The sequence below is a fragment of the Prionailurus bengalensis genome, chromosome A3, assembly GCF_016509475.1.
Source record: "Prionailurus bengalensis isolate Pbe53 chromosome A3, Fcat_Pben_1.1_paternal_pri, whole genome shotgun sequence".
NCBI lineage: Eukaryota > Metazoa > Chordata > Mammalia > Carnivora > Felidae > Prionailurus > Prionailurus bengalensis.
The window spans coordinates 66,479,263-66,502,560 of NC_057354.1; the positions used below are offsets into that span (position 1 = coordinate 66,479,263).

Consider the following 23,298-nt stretch of genomic DNA (forward strand, 5'->3'; position numbering starts at 1 on the left):
GATTACTTTCAGGCCCTCCCTTTTTAAATTTTTTTTTTCAACATTTATTTATTTTTGGGACAGAGAGAGACAGAGCATGAACGGGGGAGGGGCAGAGAGAGAGGGAGACACAGAATCCGAAACAGGCTCCAGGCTCTGAGCCATCAGCCCAGAGCCCGACGCGGGGCTCGAACTCCCGGACCGCGAGATCGTGACCTGGCTGAAGTCAGACGCTTAACCGACTGCGCCACCCAGGCGCCCCCAGGCCCTCCCTTTTTAGATGCACTCTTTGCTAAAACTGACCTGCCTGACAAGGACTTGCCTTAGAACATGAAGCCACTTCTGTTTTCCAGCCTCCCCTTTAGCAATCATTCTCCCTCCCCCACTTTATTTATTATGTATTTATGTATTTACTTTTTATTTAGTGATTCATCACTTACATATAACACCCAGTGCTCATCTTAACAAGTGCCCTCCTTCTCCCTCCCCAACTTTAAACAACTCTGCCCTACATCTTACCAAGATGCATTGTCCCAGGATACACAAAGCTCAAGATAACCACAAAAGGGGCAATTCAAACTATTGATGCCAGTAAAAGCTGCTTTAATCAAGGCACAAACTTCATATATCTCCTTCTCTTCTTATTTCTGATAAGAGTGAAACACAGTGGAATTTTGGTTTCTATTGGATGTTCTGAATTCAGGCATACTGTACATGGGGGTGGTGGAAATGACGTCCATCTAGATTTAATGACCCCTGCCATTATCAAAGAACTCACGACTTTGGTGAAAAATCCCACAACTGTTGATCTCTTAAACTTCTAAATAGATATACTTTCCCCTCTAATAAGTCAAACACATTAGCATTTCTTAATATCTCTTTATTTCCTCTCCTCCCCCATTATGTTGTTTGTGTTTGGAATTTCTGACATTAGTTCTTCTGGATAAACATTTTCAATCTTAGACTTTTCAAAAACAATTTTTCTAATGTTTATTTATTTTTCAGAGAGAGAGACAGAGACAGAGTGAGAGTGGGGGAGGAGCAGAGAAAGAGGGAGACACAGAATCCGAAGCAGGCTCCAGGCTCTGAGCTGTCAGCACAGAGTCTGACATGGGGCTCGAACTCACAAACCGTGAGATCATGACCTGAGCTGAAGCCGGACGCTTAACCCACTGAGCCACCCAGGCACCCCAACATTTTCAATCTTAGACTTTTTTTTAACAGCAGTAGATTTATCAAAATAGTAGATTGCCCTGACATCCCATATCTCTTAAAGGTTGTCCTCGATTTGTTTCTCTTACTTGCACATTTCTTTTAAAGGCATTTTCAATTGTGGATTTTTATGTGGCAAACATCTGAGACCTTGTATGCCTGAGTGCATTTTTATTACTCTCTCTCACTGAAATGAAAATTTGGCTGTGTATAAAGTTTAAGGTTCACGGTTCTTTTCCTTCAGTAAACAAATAAATACATGATAAGAAAAACTGTATGATCATCTAAAAAGAAGGGGGGAAAGGTAATCAATACCCATTCATGATAAACAACAACACAAAACTTTCAATAAATTAAGAATAGAAGGACAGTCTCTCAATCTGATAAAGGGCATCTATTCAAACCCCTCAGTTAATGTTTTTATAGTGGAAGACTGAGTGTTCTTCCCCTAACATCAGGAACAAAGCAAAGATGTCCACCTTTGAATCTCTATCTACCATTACACTAGAGTGCCAAGCCACTGTGGGAAAAGATACCCAAGGCATACAGATTGGAAAGGAAAAAGTGAAACAGTCCTTGTTTGCAGACAACGTGATCATGCACATTGAAAATCCTAAACAATCTATAAAAAAGCCACTAGAATTAAGTGAATTTAGCAAGGCCACAGGTTACAGGTCAATATATGATAAATAATCAATGGTATTTCCATATATTAGCAATGAATACATGGAAAACAGAATTTTAAAAATATCATTAAAATAGGATCCCAAAACATAAGACACTTACTGATATCTTTAATTATTTAAGTATACTTTTTTTAAAATCGTCTGGGAATTTTATTAATTGAAGTTATTGTGGTCCAGTCCTGATGTGAGGTCTTTTCATTTGACTCTGTTAAAGTGTAATTCAGAGACATTTAGTTACCTGCAAGCAAATGGTTTGTTTGTTTGTTTGTTTGTTTATGAGAAAGAGAGCCCGCATGCATGACAGCCAAGCAGGGAAGGGACAGAAGGAGAAGGAGACAGAGAATCTTAAGCAGGCTCCATGCCCAGTGTGAAGCCTGCAGGGCTCAGTCTCACAGCCCTGAGATCATGACCTGAGCCAAAATCAAGAGTCAGATGCTTAACTGACTGAGATACCCAGGCACCCCTATACTCACTTATTTTAAAGAGAATAGTCATTAGACTGTTAACAAGAAAGGATTTCAAAAAGAGAGGAAAAAAACCTGATGACACTCCGGGAACAGTAAGTGTGTAGATTTTGGTTTGATTTTTGATGAGGAAGGTGCACAGATCAGCAGGTACCTGACAGAGTCTAGCCTGTGACGTGTGCTCTGGAATAAGCTGTCTAAAAAACAAAGAAACAGTTTTAGCTACTGACAGATTCCTCTGATAAGTTGGAGATTTTAATTGTGGAATATTCATGCCAGGCTGACACCGTTAGATCAGGTCTGTACCATTTTCCTCCTTAGAATTTCTTATCTCTCATTCATGGTGATTATATCCTCCTGCATTTTGTAATTTTAGGTGATGAGCTCATCTTCAGTGGGGCTTTGTATCTGGGAATGCTGCATGGCTGAGATGGAGGTATGTTCCTTCACAGAGATTTTATGTTTGCTTCTGTCTGCTTAGTATCCATTTTTAAGTTAATTTTTCAACTTGCGGGCCCCCAGTCTCCATAGGTAGTATAAGATTGAACTCTAGACCTGAATAAGAGGAGACTGAAATGATAACTTCTTAGGAGAGTATTTTTCCCCAATCAAGAAGCTAGGCCAAGAGATACAACTTCCCTGTTTCTCTGTGCATCTCTGAACATTTCATTTTTGGTTCATACTTTCACCAAGGTACAGCCCTTTGAGAGTCCTAGTTTTATGTAGAAGTGTCAAGTTTATCTCTTTACTTTTGTTAATCCAAGGTCCCTTCTCTTGTTGCTATGGGTACATTAAAAAATGCCTAGGTTCCTGAGACCTGTAAACCCTCAGGGGGGGCTCCACATCAGCTCAGCCAACATTCCCTCTCCCCTGCCCCTTAATTGAGTTCCCTCTTAATTGCTGACCACTGAGAATTTTCCCTAATTTCTGTGAGCTTAGCTCTCCAATCAACTGGAAGCTTCATTTATTTTACCATGATTTCAAGATGTTTTCAAAGAGAGAGAACATGTATGGAATATATTCATATATAAATGTAATATGAATGGTAGGAAAAGGCAATTCACAAATCCATTCCTGACTTATCTCCCACCTTCCCCTAAAGCCCCCACCATTATGCTTTGTTCTTCCCTAAGCAACATTAATAATTGTTTTCCCTTCTCTACTCAACATCTAACCACAGTTTTAGTAACAATAAATGAAGGGATGGATGAGTGAATCAATCAGTTAATCAACTTTATAAGAACAGTAAGCTTTTCAAATTTTATTTTTCACAGTGACACCTACTGACTATGCCTGGAATTCTTATCAGTATGAACATACTGAAGATTGAAATAACAGAAATATTGAAAAAAAGGGAAGAGGCAAGAGAGGCTTCTAAAATGTATTAAGTTAAGGGATGCCTGGATGGCTCAGTCAGTTAAGCATCTGACTCGATTTCGGCTCAGGTCACAATATCACGGTTGGGGAGATCACGCCCTACATCGAGCTCTGCACTGACAGCTTGGAACCTGCTTGGGATTCTCTCTCTCCCATTCTCTCTCTGCCCCTCCTGATCTCTCTCCTTCTTTCTCTCCAAATAAACTTTAAACATTTTTTTAAAAATTAAAATGTACCAAGTTGAGAATTGCACCTTTTTAAAACAAAGCCTTGCAGAAGGCATCTGGGTGTCTCAGTCGGTTAAGTGTCTGACTTCGGCTCAGGTCATAATCTCATGGTTCATGGGTTCAAGCCCCGCATTGGGCTCTATGCTGACAGCTGAGAACCTGGAGCCTCCTTCAGATTCTGTGTCTCCCTCTATCTCTGCCCCTTCCCTGTTCATTCTCTGTCTCTCAAAAATAAATGAATATTAAAAATTTTAAAAAAAAAGCCTTGCAGGAATTGAATACTGAAAGTGAAAAGAGCTGAACCGTAAGATACAGACCATGTTAAAATTGAGTTCATATTTGAATGAACATGAATGAATGTGAACCCTAAAACCTGGCTGGTAGGGGAAGGCTTACAGCGTAGGTGGGAGCCGGGCTGAGCTCCTGGTGTTGAGTCATGAAACTGGGATTCCTACAGGCCATTAGCTAAACACATACGATAAACTATAGGCTGCAGTCTGTCTACTCACATTATCGAAGTCTCTTAATAAAGAGGACATTTTCTATGGTGATCGCTTCTACCTTCCTAATAAGATTTTATTTGTGAAACTTCAATTGGCATGTTACTTTTCAGCGTCATAGTCATTGTATGAGCAGAGGTGGTTACCCTTTCTGGAGTTTCTCCAGCAAGTGTTTGCTCCAAGAATTAGCTCAAATCCTCTGCTTAGTCATCAAGTGGTTCATTATTTTTTGAGTGATTAGAAGTGTTCCCAGGGTTTGCCATACACTCAAGGACCATGCCTGACATGGAGAAAGCTAAAATGAAAAGAGACTTCTTTTGACAGTGTATTCTTTTTCAAAAAGGGTAGAGTTTTAACAATAGAAACTGATCCTTCTGGAACAATATTTTATTTTAGGAACTGCCATATATTCACAGAACAATCTGTATGAACTCTGTACTGAGTGATGGCTCATCCTCTACTATAAGGAGGTAGAGTGGGGGAAATGGAGGATAAAGTGGCTCATTTTATTTTTTATTTATTCATTTATTTTTAATGTTTATTTATTTTTGAGAGACGAGAGAGAGCACAAGCAGGGGAGGGGCAGAGAAAGAGAGGGAGACACAGAATCCAGAGCAGGCTCCGGGCTCTGAGTTGTCAGCACAGAACCTGACGCGGAGCTGGAACCCACGAACTGTGAGATCATGACCTGAGCCAAAGTCAGATGTGTAACCAACTGAGCCACCCAGACGCCCCTAAAGTGGGTCATTTTAGATGCTATCCTAGGGGTATATTACCAGGCTTGTCAAGATCAAGCCTAAAGCAAACAATCCTCTCCCTCCAAGTTCAATGAATTTATTGTAAACCACTTTGTCTTTTTCTTGCAAGGTCCATATAAAATTGCTCCAAATCTGCTCCGAATGTTTCTTAAAAAGCTCACATACCCTTTATCGTTTATAATCAAAACTTTCCCCCCAGTGTTCTAAGTGGCTTGGGAAGCCCAATCCAGAGGCTGTCTGGAGCATCTCCTATCTACACGTGTAAGCTGCCGTGGGCCATACACAGTATCTGTGTGACCGCTGGTGCCATGTACAAGGTAAGTATGGGTGTGGGGCAGAGCCAAAGGAACTGCAGTCTTTTGGGGGGCAGGCAGCAGAGGGCCGGACAGCCCCAGGGGCTCAGAGCCAGGCACAGAGGCTGCAGCTCCAAGGCCACAGCCCTACTTGCAGGAGGCAAGCAGTACCGGCCTAGAAGCCTCTGCACACCTTTCTCTCCCTGCCGACTCAGCCTGGCTCGGGCTTGCCCAGGGCTCAGCTCATTATCTTGTTATCTTTACAACTTTATTCCCACTGCTTACAAGCAAATCCTTCCCAAGTTTCTTAGTTGATCTTCAGAAAGAAGACACTGGTTGAGCCCATCATTTTGTCCCATGCTGTCTGGAGCAGCTAATTAATTAGTCCATGGGTAGCCTGGCCTCCCTGGGGGCAAGAGCTTTAGATACTGTGGTCACTAGTATCTAAAGGGATAGAGCATGCAATGAGGCTTAGGCACAGTTTGGGGCTATGAGTGAGTGATCTAGATTCTCTTAACATGCGCTTCAGATCAGGCCTGAAGCATCTCTCATGGTGGCCTCCAGGAGTCCCTTGGGGAAGTTACTCCTTCCGCCTTTATTCCCCTAGGGCCAAGTATGCACTGGGGCCCAGGAAGGGGATAGACCTCTTTCAGTCCACTCTGGAGCCCATTTGTTTTAGCCTGCCTGGGCAAAGCTTATGAAGATTTTATTGGGATATCAAAATGGACACTTGGGCAAAGGGAGCCCTGGTGATGAGTAAGTGTCCTATCCTAATGCAAAATTTGCTCAATCTTATTTAAAAACAAAGAAAGGCTTGGGACCCCTGGATAGCTCAGTCAGTTAAGCCTCTTGACTTCAGCTCACGTCATGATATCATGGGTCACAGGTTCAAGCCCTGAGTCAGGCTCTGTGCTGACAGCATACCACCTGCTTGGGATTCTCTCTCTCCTTCTCTCTCTGCCCCTCTACTGCTTGCATGCTCACTCTCTTTCTCAAAATAAATAAAATAAAATGAGATAATAACAATTGGGCTTAATCACTACTTTTTTGCCTAGGAGACTAGCCAAAATGTAAATATCCAGTGTTATGAAAATACATATGGGGAAAAAAGGACTCTGATGCACAATGGAATGCAGATCAAAAGCCTTGGGATGGCACACACCCTCCAACCCAGCAATTTCATTTGTAGTGGAGAGCTGAAAATGTACAGCACTCCTGTTGTGAAACAAATATAGTTCTTTGATTGTCTGTGACTGATTTCCTCCAAAGCACCCATCTTGATAGGAAGCGAGAGAAAACTAAATTCAGTCCACGCCACTAAAACCCAGTTTAATTCAATACATAAAGGGACCATTTAGATGCTCAGTCTATCAAGGTAATTGTCTGGTCTCTCATCAATTCTCCCACTTCAACATAGGTTTAGGCACATAGGGGGCGGGAAGGCTTACATGTCCTATGGCATTAGGGAAAAGGCTCTTTGGAGTTCATATATAGTACAATCCCATTTCTGCTATTAAAAAAAAAAAAAGTACAAGTGTCAAAGTGTGTCAAAGAAAAAAAGTCTGGAGAGGTAAAAAGCAAAGTCTTATCTTAGTTATCTCTGGGAGGTAGAATTGCACTGAGCTACTACTATCTTTTACATTTATCTGTTTTGGTTTAATTTTATAAGAAGAATGCATTAATTTCATAATCAGAAAAAACCAATAATGATGTTTCATTCTGATAAAAAGCAAACAAATCCAACAGATGTTAACTTGGATTTTGACTGAAGTGTCAAGATATAATAGTGATTGGGCATCAAAGTAAGGTGTGAGCAGACCACAAATATTTCAAAGGCGATTTTCAAAATCTGGTTACCTGTCTCTTGGTCCTTGGCCTAAGGAATCCCTAACCCAGAGAGAGGAAATACAAGAGTCAGAAGAGGGGAGATTCGGGGCGGGGGGGGGGGGGGGGAATTTGTGGGGAGGATTTCCCTGGGAAAATGTGAGGGATCACCTACTCCCTCCCCTCCAGTCTAGTGAGAAAGGCTTCAAGGGGACAGACTACTCAGGCAGCTTGAGGTGTGGTCATTGCTGTAGGGCATATACGATGGCCTGTTGCTGGTTGGCTCAGGAAGGCTAAGCAGCCTTGGCTGAGAGAAAAGGGCCTCGGTGAGAATTGCTCAACCAGCTGGGTGCAGGTCAAATGAGACAGGAGTCCTGGGGACAATTTGAGGCGGAGGCAGAGGTTAAGTCTCCCTGGGGTGGAGCCCAACCAAGAGGGTAGCCAGTGAGGACAAGTAGGTCCCAGCAGTTAAAGGCTGGGAGGCAAGTCCTATGGCGAGACTGTGGGGAGCAGGAGGCAGGGGGACCCTACTGAAGGAGAAGGAGCAGAGTCAGAGAAGCCCAGCAGGGAAGTCTCTCAGGACTTCACAGAAACCCTCAGGATCAGTGTTAAATATCTGCCAGGGGACCTGTGGCCTATGGGTCACCAGGTGTAGGACCCATAAAGCCAGGACTATCCCCCTTCCCTCTCCTCTTTTCCCCATTTCAACCTTAAAGGTCAGAAACAGCAGCAAGATTAAGGAGAAGTGAATAAGAAAGAGAAGTAGCTCCCTCCCAGGCTACCTGCTATGGGCCCTAGCTTTGGGAGAGTGGGAGAGAAATCTTATCTATGAATGAAAATTTAAATATTGATTAGCATATTGGGCTGAACCCTTTTAATTATTTAGTTAAGCCTGCATTCGTGACTTAAAGTGATTCCCTGGACTTTTACACTAAAGATGTCGAGAAAAAGTTATGAGCTTGGCAGGATTTTTATACATGGTCATGGAAAAGCCCATCCTAACCCTCACTGGAAGGGATTAAAAGCAGTGGAAGACAAAAATAAAGTGGCTTTGGTGGATATAACCCATAAATCCTGCATGTTCAGTATACTGGTTATACAACATTCCTTTCTTAAAAGCCACTCTGCCTTGAGTTTCTAGATGCACTACAGCAGAACAACCCAGATGTTGGCTAGAAGCTCCTTATTCCTTGGAGGTCTGGGTATAATGGGATCAGATCCAGCCAATTCCACAGGCTGGAGAAGTGGAGCTTGCCCAATAACTTCTGCTCATTCTCAGAGACTTCCTCACCTGAAGTCTCCTCAGCCTCTTATTTCTGAGTCTGTTTTCCTTTCCATTCTTTCCCCTTATCAGCCTGGATGCAGAAATGAGTATCTCTTAGCATTCCCTCTATAGAAGAATCTCTTCACACAAAGAACAGTTGTTGAGTTGTGAAGACTTTCCTGAAGGTTTTCCATCTTCTCAGAGTGGGGCAGTGTTAGGTGGTCAGGGAAGTTGCTTTACTTAAAGTTCACAACACTTACAGAGTGATTGCTGTTATTCAGGTGCAATGCTAAATGCTAGAGATACAGAGTACATGATGTCCACTGGCCTCAAGATACTTACAGTCTAGTTGGGGAGACACTGTAAAAGAATATGGTAAATGCCTGGTAGAGCCCAGGTTGCCATGGGAGCACATGGGGGGAGGCGAGGGCAGAGGACATCTAAACAGGCCTGAGGTGAGGACGGACGTGGGAAGTCAAGGAAGACTTCCCTCTACGATAAAATAGCAGATTAGATAAAGAATCAAATAGAATTCAAGAATGGAAAAATATAGTTAGAGATGTTAAAAACTCAAGAGATGGGTTCAGCAGTTTAGATGCATGAGAAGAGAGTCAATGAATTAGAAAACATAGCAGAAAAGGGGCGCCTGGGTGGCTCGTTCAGTTAAGTGTTAGACTTCAGCTCAGGTCATGATCTCATAGTTCGTGGGTTTGAGCCCTGCATTGGGCTCTGTGCTGACAGCTCAGAGCCTGAAGTTTGCTTCAGATTCCGTGTCTCCCTCTCTCTCTGATTCTCCCCCTCTGGTGCTCTGTCTCTCTTTCTCGAAAAAAAAGTTAAAAATAAAAAATATATATATAGCAGAAAAAAACTATCTAGAATAAAGAGACAACATAGAAAATCCAAAAGCAAGGGTAAGAGATACAAAGAATACAGTGAGAAGATCTTGCTTATATCTAGTTGGTGTCCCAGGAGAAGAGAGAAGGAGCTGAGATAACATTTGAAGAGATAATAGCCAAGAATTTTCCAGAACTGATGAAAGACTTTAAAATTCAGATCACAAAGAGCAACAATCCCAAGCATAATTAATTATTTAAGAAATATATTCTTGGCGCATTAAAGAAATCTTCAGAAAACAAAAGAAAAAGAAAAAAAATTAAAGACAGGTGGGGGTAGGGAAAAGATTGTTTTCAAAGGAGCAACAGTTAGATAACTGACTTCTCAATAGCAAAAGTGGAAACCAGAAAACAGTGTAGTATCTTGAAAGGCTTTAAAAGTAAACTGCTAGTCTAAAATTATATATCCTTGGTGCTCCTGGCTGGCTCAGTCAGGAGAGCATGTGACTCTTGATCTTGGGGTTGCAAGTTCAGGCCCCACAGTGGGTGTAGAGATGAAATAAATAAACTTAAAAAAATTTTTTTTAAATAATAAAATTCTACATCCAGCTAAAATTTCCTTCTTTCATAAATATGAGAAGATGTATAGTTTGTCCACTAGCAAAACACTGCATTAGTTTTCTATTCCTATGCAATAAATTACTACAAACTTAGCAGCTTAAAATAATATCCATTTATTTTCTCACAGTTCTGTAGATCAGAAGTCCAGGTAAGGATCAATTAGGCTCTCTGCTCAGAGTATGACAAGGCTGAAATCAAGGTGTTGGGTAGGGCTGGGATCTCATCAGAGGCTTGAGGTTCTCTTCCCAAGATCGTATGGTTGAAAGTGAGGTCTAAAAAAAGTCTAAGATTTAAAATTATATGAAGTATATTCTCTGATACAATGAAATTACAAGAAGAAAACTCAGAAAACTCCAGTTACATGGAAATTAAGAAATACTTCTAAATAACACATAGGTCAAATATGTATCACAAAGGAAATTAGAAAATAGTTTGAATCAAGTGTTAACAAAATTTCTGTGTATCGATTCCTATGGGATGTAGCTGACAAAGGGAAATTTGTACCCTTAAATGCACACATGTTAGAATATAAGAAAGACTGAAAATTCATGAGCAAAGATAAGGTCTCAAAAAGTAAGAAAGGGGGGCGCCTGGGTGGCTCAGTCGGTTAAGCGGCCGACTTCGGCTCAGGTCACGATCTCGCGGTCCGTGAGTTTGAGCCCCGCGTCGGGCTCTGTGCTGACCGCTCAGAGCCTGGAGCCTGTTTCCGATTCTGCGTCTCCCTCTCTCTCTGCCCCTCCCCCGTTCATGCTCTGTCTCTCTCTGTCTCAGAAATAAATAAACGTTAAAAAAAATTTTTTAATAAAAAAAAAAAAAGTAAGAAAGGGGCATCTGGGTGGCTCAGTCACTTGGGCGTCCAACTTTGGCTCAGGTCATGATCTCGTGGTTAGCAAGTTCAAGCCCTGCATCAGACTCTGTGCTGACAGCTCAGAGCCTGAAGCCTGCTTCAGATTCTGTGTGTGTGTGTCTCTCTCTCTGCCCCTCCCCTGTTCCTGCTCTCTCTCTCTCTCTGAAATAAATAAACAGTAAAAAAAATTTTTTTTCTAAAAGTAATAAAAAGAAGATATGGGATACTATATTATCATTCACAAAGATTCACTAATCCATCTCTGGGCATTGGCATCAGGCTTAGCTATATCTCTTGCTCTAGTCAATGAGAAGCATATTGAAGTATGATGTGTCACATCTAGACAAAAGTTTTAAGAGCCAACATATGGTTCACCATACTGTCTCTTTTCCCTCTGTCATGATGACTGCCAATGTTCTAGATAGTGGCTGTTCTGTCAGCTCAAGTCCCAGAGTGAAGACAATGAGAAGAAGCCAGCCAACCTGACTGGAACAGGTAGAAAAAAAATGAGAAATGTTGTGAAAAGTCCTGAGATTTTTTTTTTTCTGGATTGTTTGTTACTGCAGTATAACCCAACCTATCCTGACCATTACAGAAGTACAAACGAAACCCAAAAACATAAGATAAATGAAATAATAAGGATAACAGCAAAAATTACAGAAAGGGAAAATAACATGCCACACAGAAGATCAACAAAACCAAAAGTTGGTTCTTTGAAAGGAACAATAAAACTGATAAAACCTTACAAATTATCAAGAAGATTAAGAAGAGAGAATGCACGAATAACCAATGCCAGGAAAAAAGCAGGTATCACTATGAATTCCACAAACATTAAAAAGATAACAAGAGGGTTTTATGAGGGCTCCTGGGTGGCTCAGTTGGTTAAAGTATCTGACTTCAGGTCAGGTCATGGTCTCATGGTTTGTGAGTTTAGGCCCCAAGTTGGGCTCTCTACTGTTAGTACAGAAGCCTGCTTTGGATCCTCTTTCCCCTTCTCTCTCTGCCCCTTCCTGCTTGTTCTCACTCTCAAAATAAATAAATAAAGTTAAAAAAAAGAGAGTTTATGAATAATTTATGCTTAAAGTGTGAAAAGCTAGATGAAATGAATATATTCCTAGAAAAATACAACTTTCTGAAAATTGATCAAGGAGGAAATAGAAATTTTAAGTCCTGTGATTTGTAAATAAATTGAATCAGTACTTTAAAAACTTCCCATCAGGGCGCCTGGGTGGCTCAGTCAGTTAAGCAACCAACTCTTGATTTCGGCCCAGGTCATGACCTCATGATTCTTGAGTTCAAGCCCCATATCCAGCTCTGTGCTGACAATGCAGAGCCAGCTTGGGATTCTCTCTCTCCCTTCTCTCTGCCCCTCTGCCCCTCCCTCCCTCTCCCTCTCTCTCTCTCAAAATAAATAAATAAACTTTAAAAAAATAAAAAAAATAAAAACTTTCCATAAATAGTTAAGGGGAAAATAATGCTTACTGTATACAAACTCTCTGGAGAACAGAAAAAAAAAAAAAGTGGTATACCCTCCAATTCATTTATAAGGCTAGCTTAACTCTGATACTGAAAGCCAATGAAGATAGTTTCAGAAGAGAAAATTTAGGCAATCTCACTCATGAACACAGACACAAAAATTCTAAATAAAGTATTACAGCAAGCAATATATAAAAAGGAAAATACATTATAACCAATGTGGTAGACAATATAATGGCTCCCAAAGAGGTTTATATCCTAATCCTCAAAACCTGTGAATATGTCATCTTACATGGCAAAAGGGACTTTGCAAAGTTGACTGAATTAAGGCCCCTGACATGGGCAGATTATCCTGGATTATCCTGTGAGCCCAATGTAATCATCAAAGTCCTTATAAGAGGGAGGCAGGAGGGTCAGAGTCAGAGAGAAGATGTGACCCTGCAAGCGGCGATTGGAGTAATGGCCTTTGAAGATGGAGGAAGGGGCCACCAGCCAAGGAATGCAACTAGCCTCTAAAAGCAGGAAAAGACTAGGAACAATATTCTCCCCTAGAGCCTCCAGAAGAAATACAGATCCGCCAATACCTTGATTTATCCCACAAGACCCACTCGAGACTTCTGACCCCAAGAATTGGGAGATAATAAAGGTGTGGTATTTTAATCCACTATGTATTTGGGGATTTGTTACGGAAGCAACAGGAAACAAATACAACTGAGTTGATCTTATTCTAGAAATGCAAGGATGGTTTAACATTGGAAAATCAAAATAGTTCACCATATAAATAAATTTGAAGGAGAAAAATTATATGGTCAGCTCAATAAATGAAAAAAAAATTTGTAAAATTCAATTTCAATCACCATTAAATAAAACACAAACTTTTAACATTGTAAGATTTAAAAGGGTCTTTTTAAATTGGATATCCTTTATCAGAGGATGAAGCAAAATCAATATGTCATACACTAGCACTCATATAACATGGTATGTCAATAACACTTCAATAAGAAGGAGGAAGGGGGAGCCTGGGTGGTTCACTTGGTTGAGCATCCAACTCTTGATTTTGGCTCAGGTCATGATCTCACGGTTCATGGGATCAAGCCCTGCGTTGGGCTCTGCACTAACAGGGCAGAACCTGTTTGGGATTTTTTCTCTCCCTCTCCCTCTGCCCCTCCTCCACTCATGTTCTCTCTTTCTCTCTCTCAAAATAAATAAATAAACCTTAAAAAAAAAAAGGAAGGGAGAAGGAAAGAAGGAAAGAAGAGAGGAAGTTAGTTGGGGGGGGGGTGGGTGGAGGAAAGAAAGCAATGGAGTAACTGCCATAAAAAGCCAGCAGTTACATTTAAGAGGAAGAAGACTGTACTTGGGAAGGGATATATTGGGGACTTCTGGGATGCTGGTAAAACCGTATTTCTTTCTAGTTGATAGTTAATGAAAGTGCTTCATAATAATTATGTTTTATGTAATTTCCTTTAATTGTGTTATTTTTTTTGCTATTCAGCAAAAATGCTATTAAAACAAAAATTTTTTTAAAAGGTAGAGAAGAAAGGAAAAAAGATTTAAAAGCAGAGAGAGCAAAGCTATGTTTTAAGGCCTAAAACTGCTATAGTCATTAAAGGGCAGACGCACAAGTTGGCCTTAGGAGTGGTGGAGCTTAAAATCAGGCCACCTAACCTGAGCTAAAAGGCTCTCAGTGTTCCTGGGTTGGACTGACTTCTCTCCTCCAGGATAGCAGTATCTGGGCAAAGAACCAGAACTGGCAAAGGCTGGGAGAAAGTGTGAACCCCCACTCTTGGGTGGGCACCATTGTAGCAGTCCTGCAAGATGACACAGAAAACACCGAGGAGAAGCAGGAGTCACCTAGGACCCCGGGGGAACAGAATGGACCCAGATGATGGGAGGGAAGTCAATGCATGGAGAAACGTGCTAGTATCTCAATCATGAAATTGGGTGGAGGGGAGGGAGGGATAGGAGACATCCCAGAGCTCTCATCTCCCAGGCCTGGGGAAACCTTTAACATTATAGGATTCCGAAATTAACATAATAAATAATTACTGAGTGCCCACTATGCACAAGCACAAAGAATTCATGGTTTTGAAGCTTGCCTTTGTAGGGCCTCATCCCTCACCTAATGATTACCTGCAGTTTTTCTGGCAGCTGTCAAAGGGAAAAACTGACCATACAGCCAGCCCTTGGCAGAGTTTTCATGGCAACATTCTAGGAGGGCTGGTTCAGTTGGCCAGTTCACAGTACTAATCATTAAGAACGACAAGAGACACCATGGGCCAGAAATGCTATGAGCCAACAACCAAGGTCATAAGTAAAGGCTGATTTCCAAATGCAAGGCCTGTGGGCCATGGGACTACAAGAAGATTGGGCAGGCTCTGTATCATACACACTGATGATCTGAGTGCATGAAAGCACTCTTGGCTATGAAGAAAAGGTTTAATTGTATTCAAATTTAGGGTTTTTAGGGTTCCTGTTGGGAACACAGTGTCCTGCAGGGGCCCTGAACAGCAAATACAAGAGAGAAGAGAGGAACAGAAGGTGGGAAGGACATCCCCCACCAGGCTTTTCCCATGTCTGGATGGCCTAATTACTCCCAGCACTGTGACAATTAGTATAAATAAGAGTGATTTGATGGAGTGAGGGGATGTGGTAATAATCATACATAATCCCTCTCTGTATTAGTACACAGGAAGAATCGTTCCAATTTTAGTGTACGTGCTGCCGAAGCGAGCACAGTACACAGGAAGAATCAAAACCACCTGCACCCTGCTTACTGTTGATGCTAACATGACCTTTTTATTATATGAAACTCTTGCTCGGGATGATAGAAGTTGTAAATAACTATTGTTTTTGCAGAAATTTCAAGAAGTAACCTTGAATGAATTTTGCAACTTTTCAATAGATTGCATCCAACCACTGTTTATCTTCTAAGACTCCTTGAAACTCTTGTTTCAAAACCCTCACCTCGCGCTGTCCATTCATCCTGAACTATTGTTATCATGATTCTTGCCCGGTCCTTATCAAGCTCATTAGAAAAGCTGCCTTAAAATAGACCCAATATTTTATAAATATCTTGACGTAGCCTCCCCAATACAGATGCTACTATGACTCTGCACAGTCGTGTTTTCCTTCCTGCGATCAGAACTCAGCTTTGCATTCTCACAAAGTTGTTCGGACGATATTTTCAGGGAGCAGCATTCAATTATGAGGCCCACTGAGACCTCCTTGCCAATGTGGCCAAGACCCTGACTCAGAAAGTGTGCTCCTCTGAGGTCCTCAAGCCCCTCAGGAGTCTTTTAGACCACAGCAATGAGAGATGTAAGTCTTGTACTGGGCTTGAGCTCCCCAAGTACAGAGTCTATTTGTCTCTAGTGATAAGGAACCCCTTTCGGGAATCCTTTGATTATCTGACCATATTTGAAAATCTTTTCTCTTGGTAGATATCTGCCTTATTATGAACAATACCACTATTGTCTATGTCCATCCTGGTCATTTTCGGTTGTGCCTCAATCAGAGCAAAGTTTATAGTGGAAAGGACAGATACGGGACCCAAGAAGTATGTCCCTAACCTGGCCCTGGGACAAATTCTGTCTTGGGCCACTTATGAGAACTCTCCTCAGACTTGTCTTGAGGTTCAGCAAAGATGTCTCCACACCTTTTATCTGCCAGGAAGTATAAATTCATCAGAGTTGTGGCTGGGTAAGGTCTAGCTGTGAGGCTGGGGGGCCTTGAGCCAGAGGATGCCATTCCCAGGCTCTCAAGGCTTTGTCTTGGTATAAACCTCAGTCCATGCCATCCATGTATTTATGCTCTATCCAAATTTGTGCACTTATCTTCCTAAATAGCATCATTTCACCAAGGATAATTTAGAATTACAGTGGCCACTATGAGGAAGTTCTGATATGAACAGTTATTCACTGGAGAGGTGCCACAGAATGTAAAGGCAGCACAATTCTAAGCATCCAATGGTCTTCATTATTTTTTATTAGCATGAGGAAGCATCCAAAAGAAACCATATTCAAAAATTGCTTCCTTAACAGATTGCTTGGCCAAAGCAAAAGAAAAATGTGAACATGTTAAAACTATTTTTTAGATCTCCCAAACCACAACTCAAGCCTACGATCTTCTTCCCCCATGCTATGCACCTCCCATCTCCTGCTACCCCTCTACCTCTTCCCCTGATGCACTGCCCCTCCCTTCTGGCCAGCCAGGTACCCCAAATCTCACTTACCTCTTTAAAGTAAACCTCCTGCAGAACAGAGAAAACCTCTTATGGTGGATTTTAAGCTCTGGTTTCATTCTCAGCTGAAAGCCATTGTCAGAGACTCTGTCATTGCCTAGACGAGAGAGAAAACATTGCAGAGGAACTTAGAATCATTTGAGAGACATATAGCTCAGGGCAGCCATATATGTACCAATTCCTTCTAGATGCAAGGAGTTCAATGAAAATGTCAGAATGGGAAGACTCTCAAGGGTAACTTAAATAGCCTTCATTTGCATAGGAAATCCTTGGGGTTTATAAAAGCTGGAGAGTTGGTCAAGGTCTTTTGGAGGCTATCCTCTTGTCTTTCGGGTAAAAATAGACTGTGCTCTGGTTCAGTTCTTCAAACCAAAAAGGGAGAAGTCTGATGGAGACTTCAGGGAAGGTTCATACCTAGTGGCTGCACGCAGGAGTTGATCCTGAAGCAGACACGACCCTGGCTCCTCTCTTATCTTTTTGTGAATGGCCTTGAACCATACATAGAGGAGCCATATTATGCAAGCAAAAAGTAGAATGGGAAATAACCCCAAGCCCAGACCCCCAAAACCTTGCTGAATATTTGGAAAGAGTTCTAGAACTAAGCAACCAAACAACAACAAAGATACCAATGAAGGTGTTTAGTTTCTCGTTCGACTCTTTTTTTTTTAATTTTTAAAATGTTTTTAAAGAGAGAGAGAGAGAGAGAGAGAGAGAGATGGAGTTATTTTTGAGAGAGAGAGAGAGAGATGGAGTATGAGCAGGGGAGGAACAGAGAGAGAAGGAGACACAAAATCTGCGAAGCAGAGCCCAACATGGGCTGAGCCCAACATGGGGCTTGAACTCGTGAACCACGAGATCATGACCTGAGCCAAAGTTGGAAGCTTAACTGACCGAGCCACCCAGGCGCCCTTCTCATTCTACTCTTAAACCCACTAGGAAACATTTCTTTAAAAATTAAAGGACAACCTTACAAATGTTTTATTGATATAGCATAATAATACCAATCTTAAACCCAACCACTATTATACAACCTCTTCCTTGGAGTCAGCAAACTACTCTGGCCACACATCTAATCTCACCATGCTTTCCCCAGGCCCCAGCCCATAACCATCAGCCTCAAACCTTTAACCAAGGAATGCTCTTTTAACTTTTGGGACACCACACTCATTAACTTAATAGCAAGGGATTTACTGTGTGACTGTCACTGCTACATTAAATGCTCTCCTGATGGTCTCTTCCTTCTGGTCCCCAAGGACCTCCCTATTCATAACAAGATCCTGGCTCATTTGGATATGATTTACCAGTAACTTTGTGTGTAAATCAAGCAGAGACTGAAGCTCTCTTAACAGCAAAAATCCTACTGATATTCTACTGGAGCAAAACCCATCAAGGTTCAATCTCTACCCAAACTTGCATAACAGCATCTAATATAAGGTGATAAAGAAGGAGTAAAACTAATAATCAGAAGCCTTTTTAAAAAAAGAAAAGACTTAAAGAGAAAGGAGTCTCATACCTTGTCCCAGCCCTTGTAACATGCTCCTATCCTTCAGTTGAAAAACCCAGTGGGCAGGAATATAGATTTGTTTAGGATCCCAGGGCCACATATAAATTAGTCACTCGCTGCTTCCCTTTAAGATCAAACTCAAATACACTACTATTCTTTTTTTTTTTTTTTTTTGGTTTCCATACAACACCCAGTGCTCATCCCAAAAGGTGCCCTCCTCAATACCCATTACCCACCCTCCCCTCACTCCCACCCCCCATCAACCCTCAGTTTGTTCTCAGTTTTTAAGAGTCTCTTATGCTTTGGCTCTCTCCCACTCTAACCTCTCTTTTTTTTTTTTTTCCCTTCCCCTCCCCCATGGGTTTCTGTTAAGTTTTCTCAGGATCCACATAAAAGTGAAACCATATGGTATCTGTCTTTCTCTGTATGGCTTATTTCACTTAGCATAACACTCTCCAGTTCCATCCATGTTGCTACAAAGGGCCATATTTCATTCTTTCTCATTGCCATGTAGTACTCCATTGTGTATATAAACCACAATTTCTTTATGCATTCATCAGTTGATGGACATTTAGGCTCTTTCCATAATTTGGCTATTGTTGAGAGTGCTGCTATGAACATTGGGGTACAAGTGCCCCTATGCATCAGTACTCCTGTATCCCTTGGGTAAATTCCTAGCAGTGCTATTGCTGGGTCATAGGGTAGGTCTATTTTTAATTTTTTGGGGAACCTCCACACTGTTTTCCAGAGTGGCTTCAACAATTTGCATTCCCACCAACAGTGCAAGTCAAATACACTACCATTCTATTTGCAAGTCCTAAAGAGACTGACTATGTGTTTCACAGTTGTAGATCCATACTTGTGCTTCCTTTGCTGTGTGTCTGTAAATGAAAAGTCAATACTTGTTTGTCTTCTCCAGGGAAAATCAAAAATATTACCTGGACCACTGTGCCTCAGTTTACTGAGGTCCCCTCCTACATTTCACAAATCCTCAATCGGAACCTCAAGGGCCTTACACTGCCCTGTAATTCTATTCTTATTCAATATGTGGACAGACAATCTTTTGTTGTGTTCCAAAGATGAGGTGAGCTCCAAGGCTGATTCATCTACTGCTTACTGCTCAGAGACAGCAGAAGGGCTCCATAGAAAAGCTGACAATTTGTCAAAGGAAGTGCACTACCCAAGACAAAAGATATCTCATGGAGGGAAATCCCTTACTCCAGACAACCAGCTGTGCAAGGGGTTTGTGGCCCATATCTAAGACAGTTATGAGGATCCCCAGGTCTCACTGGCTACTGCAGGCCATACATCCCGAACTTCTCTGAAATCTCCACTCCATTATTCAACCCACTCAAGTCCTTGCTAACCACACCTTTTCTCTCGGAATCCGAACATGAACAGACTTTTTGTGAGTTCAGATTAGCTCTTCAACACCCTCCCATTCTGGGGCTAACCAAATACCATAAACCTTCAACCTATAAGTACATGAGAGATCTCTTCAAGCCCTTAACTTCGTGGGAATCGAGACCAATAGCTTGTGATCTAGTGGCAAGAGCCTCCCCACCTAGTCAGAGGCAGCAGCTGAACTAGTGGAATTTTCTGTCAGCTTGGTGGTAGAGGTGATTTGTCCGGTAGCATCTTTGTTGCTCTGTAAAATTACACATTTCTTAGTAGGTCGGTTTACCTCCTATGAACTTTCTCTGAGATGCTGGGACTGTCAGGCAGTGCTCTCCCTCAGTCTGGTAGGCAATCAACCCAGCTTCTCACGATCAGCAAGTTATTTTTATAGCATTTTCCAGCCAGCAGATAATGGCAATCTTTATCAGCACTTGTCCTAAACTCTCATCTGAGAGATTTCAGATTATTAAAAAAGAAAAACAATCACCATCTGAGAGATTTCTGATTATTAAAAAATAAAAGCAACTGCCACACTTTCTACACGCCTTTTATTTTGGCAAACATTACTAATACAATCATGGCTGCTCTTTGCTCTTGTTCCTATAGTCTCTTACTCCCCTGAAAAAAATGCTGGTCACTAGCAGGTTAGGGGCTTGTCTCTGCCAGAAAAGAACCACAAAGGTATCAGGAATGTGGCTGCAGTGTTAAGGAACAGCTAAGTTCTAACCACAATACTGTGTTCCTCTCTCCCCCGTGCCATGCCCACACAAATCTTGGTGCTTGAGTCAAAGGAACAAGCAATAATTCTTCAGTTAGTTCCCTGGAGTCCTGCAACCTGGGGGCAGGGTTGGCAACGATTAGGGAGAAAAAAGGGAGGAGGGGAGGTTTATTTATTTCCATCAGGGCTGCCTTCCTGTCCTCAACTCTGCTGTCCTCTGCCTGCTCCAACGCTGACCCTGGGGCATATCACAGGGTGTTCTCAGGCCATCCTCATCTAAAGAACAGGGACAGCTCTCTCCAAGTGAAAGGCGGTTCCAGTGACCAACAAGGGTAGCCAAAGGCTAACCAAATGCCAGCTACAGGGGGTAACAAGAGTAGGCGCAGCTTTCATGTAAATGGAGTAAATGGTTTCTAAATTCGAAAGGCCAGACCTGTCCGTTTTCCTTCATCTACTTTCTGGCCTCTGGAAGTTTAGGACAGATCCCAAGTGCTCCCAAGGTCAGAAAATGCTGTCCCCAAGCACGGAATGGAGCTGCATTCGGAACCTGGAAAGGAGGGTACCCATTTGGGAGTTATAGGGGTGGAGTAGTGGTGAAGCAGAAGATTGCCTTCCACAGACAACCCCCCCGTAGCAAAGGGCCTGGAAGGACTAAGCACCAGTGGCCTGGGCTCTGCTTGGCAAAAAACCTTACCACAGTTACAGAAGCAGTGAGTCTGGTGACACTGAAAGCGGTCAAGTCCACTCTCACCGCCACATGTCAGGCAGTGGTGAAGCCCTCTATGTTGTGGAGGAAGGTGGACACCTAATTCTTAGGAGTCTATACTACACTTAAAAGCTTGCCCTAACTCTCCTGTGTTCTGGAGTCTTCGGTCTGTACCATGCAACATGTCACTTACATTCAAGAGAGTTTTTTTGGTCTCGCTGTGATTTCTTGCATGATGGCCTCAATCCCCACACTCAAACCGCCCCAAAGGCGGGAACACCCTAATCAGTCCCTCCTCCTACAGGCCACCTTGTGATCCCTTGAACTTCTTATTCTTAGCACCCCACAAAGCCAAGCTAAGCCATGCCATGAGTTTTGATCACAGTGTTGAGACACCAGAATTACGAAAAAAATACCAAGTTGGAAAACAGCTTAAAACCTTGAAGAACTCCAGGGTAACGGGATTCCACAGAGGACACGCCAGCCAGCTCGCGCGGGGTTGTCAAGTTGGAAAGAGGAACTGCGTTGTTACAAAAGAAAATGAAAAGTCTCTCGGAGTGCAGACGCCTGTTCCGCACCGCAACCCGCCTGCCCGAACACGCGCTCAGGGTTCGCGCGTCCCAGCAGGGCCGGCTCCCGGGGAGGCTCGCTCTCGAAGGCGGGGGCAACTGGCCGGCCTCTCCCCGGATTTGTGACGTGCAGCGGTGGTGACGAGGCCAACACACAAAGCCGGGGTGTCGGACTGGGGAGTCCCCAGGCCAAGAGTCCCGATGGGATGGGGAGGGGGCGGGGAGCGAGGCGCCCCCGGGCGCGGGGGCCCAGCGCAGCATTAAAGTGAGCGCCGAGTCGGCGGCAGCGGCGGCGGGGACCTGGCGTTGGCAGCAGGGCGGCCGTCAGCGCTCCTCGCGTGCCTGGCTGCTGCGGCCTCGCTGGCCGCCCGCGCGCCCGGCTCGCCGAGGCCGTGCCACGCCCCCGCGGAGGTGGAGCAGCGGCCAAGGGCGGGTCCACAGCTGGCGGCGCCCGGTCCCGGGGCGGGGGCTGTGGCAGCAGCTGCAGCAGCGGCGGCGGCAGCACCGCCAGGAGCTGCTGCAGCGGAGGCGGAGGTTGCTCCTGGACGAGTCGGGGCCGCGCAGCCGGAGCCCCAGTCCGGAGGCGCCGGGCGGTGCTCTGGGTGCTGCTGCTGCCGCCCGGCCGCCGCCGCCCGGGCCCCCGCTGCCGCCCGGGCCCTGGCCGCCGCCTGCGCCCCCGCCACCCCCGCCAGCGTGTGCGCCCCAGCCGGGACGCCGCCCCCGGCCGGGTCTCCACTTCTCGGCCGCACCTCCCATGACAGCGCCCGCGCGAAGATGGCTGCGAAGGGCGCGCACGGCTCCCACCTGAAGATGGAGAGCGAGCTGGAGCGCTGCCGCGCGGAGGGCCACTGGGACCGCATGCCCGAGCTGGTCCGGCAGCTGCAGACGCTGGTCGTGCCCGGCGGCGGAGGCAACCGACGAACCAGCCCGAGCGCCGCGTTCACCTCTCTGGACGCCGGTGAGTGAGGGAAGGGGCTGGCTCTAGAGTACCCAGCGCGCGAAATGCACCGCCTCCTCCAGGAAGCGGGCCCCGACTGCCTCCCGGCCGCCGACGGCCGTCTTCGGTATTACCCTTCCTGTAGTGTTGGTGTTAGGAGCAACCAGGGTGATTAGCAAGGTTCTTATGCCCCAAAAGAAAAACCACAAGCAGGTTTGGGGGAGAAAGAGAGACTGCTCTTGCTCTCTGTCCTTTGGGATCATGTGGGTAACTCCGTCTACTGTGAAATGGTAGTATCGGCACAGATCAGCTCCGGGCAAGATCTGGACTCTTGCACCGCCCCTTCACCCCGCACCCGGTCCCTAAACTCCATCAGGTGAAGGCTGTGTGTCTCTCCCCGCCCTCCCCTTCTTTCTCCCGAGCCTAGTTGACAACTGAGCTCTGTCCACAGCAGACAAGGTTGGGGGGTTGGCGAGCTCCGGCGTGCGGTGGTGAAGCAGGAAAGCGGCCCGGTAAACCTCAGTTTCCTCATCTGTGGTCGGACTCGGGACTCATCTAGCCCTGGCTTTGGCAGTAGGGCTGGTTTGGCTGGGCTGGGCTCTTGTGCTGGGGCGGGAAAGCACCCTGATGTGGCAGTCGCGGGGAGGGGAGGGGAACGGAACACCCCGCCCCGGTCTCTGGCCTCAAATCATGTTCCTGGTGCCCTCAGCTGATCCTGGAGAGCCCTCCCGGAGCCCTCTCTGTGCGCAACCACTTTAGAGCCTTGTGGAAGGAGGTAGGGAGTCAATGAATGCAGTTATGAAGAGGTTTTAAAGACTGCCCAGCCTGTGGAAGGTTCTGTGGGGGAGACAGAGTGGTGGTG

The 23,298-nt window shown here is 44.2% G+C and overlaps 1 protein-coding gene and 1 long non-coding RNA gene across 2 annotated transcripts in view; one reads left to right on the forward strand and one right to left on the reverse strand.

Annotated features, from left to right (window-relative positions):
• Positions 1-10,135: 10,135 nt before the first annotated feature.
• On the reverse strand, positions 10,136-22,404 carry LOC122496814. The gene is made up of 3 exons (XR_006300952.1): positions 22,304-22,404; positions 16,596-16,701; positions 10,136-10,321 (listed from the first exon to the last, which is right to left on the reverse strand). It is a non-coding gene; the product is annotated as an uncharacterized LOC122496814 (long non-coding RNA).
• Positions 18,443-23,298, forward strand: part of TTC7A (tetratricopeptide repeat domain 7A) — a 124,553-nt gene continuing 119,697 nt past the window's right edge. The window contains exon 1 of the mRNA XM_043603319.1: positions 18,443-22,457. Within this exon, the coding sequence (XP_043459254.1) occupies positions 22,274-22,457 (184 nt within the window). The 5' untranslated portion in view covers positions 18,443-22,273. The remainder of the gene's footprint in view (positions 22,458-23,298) is intronic.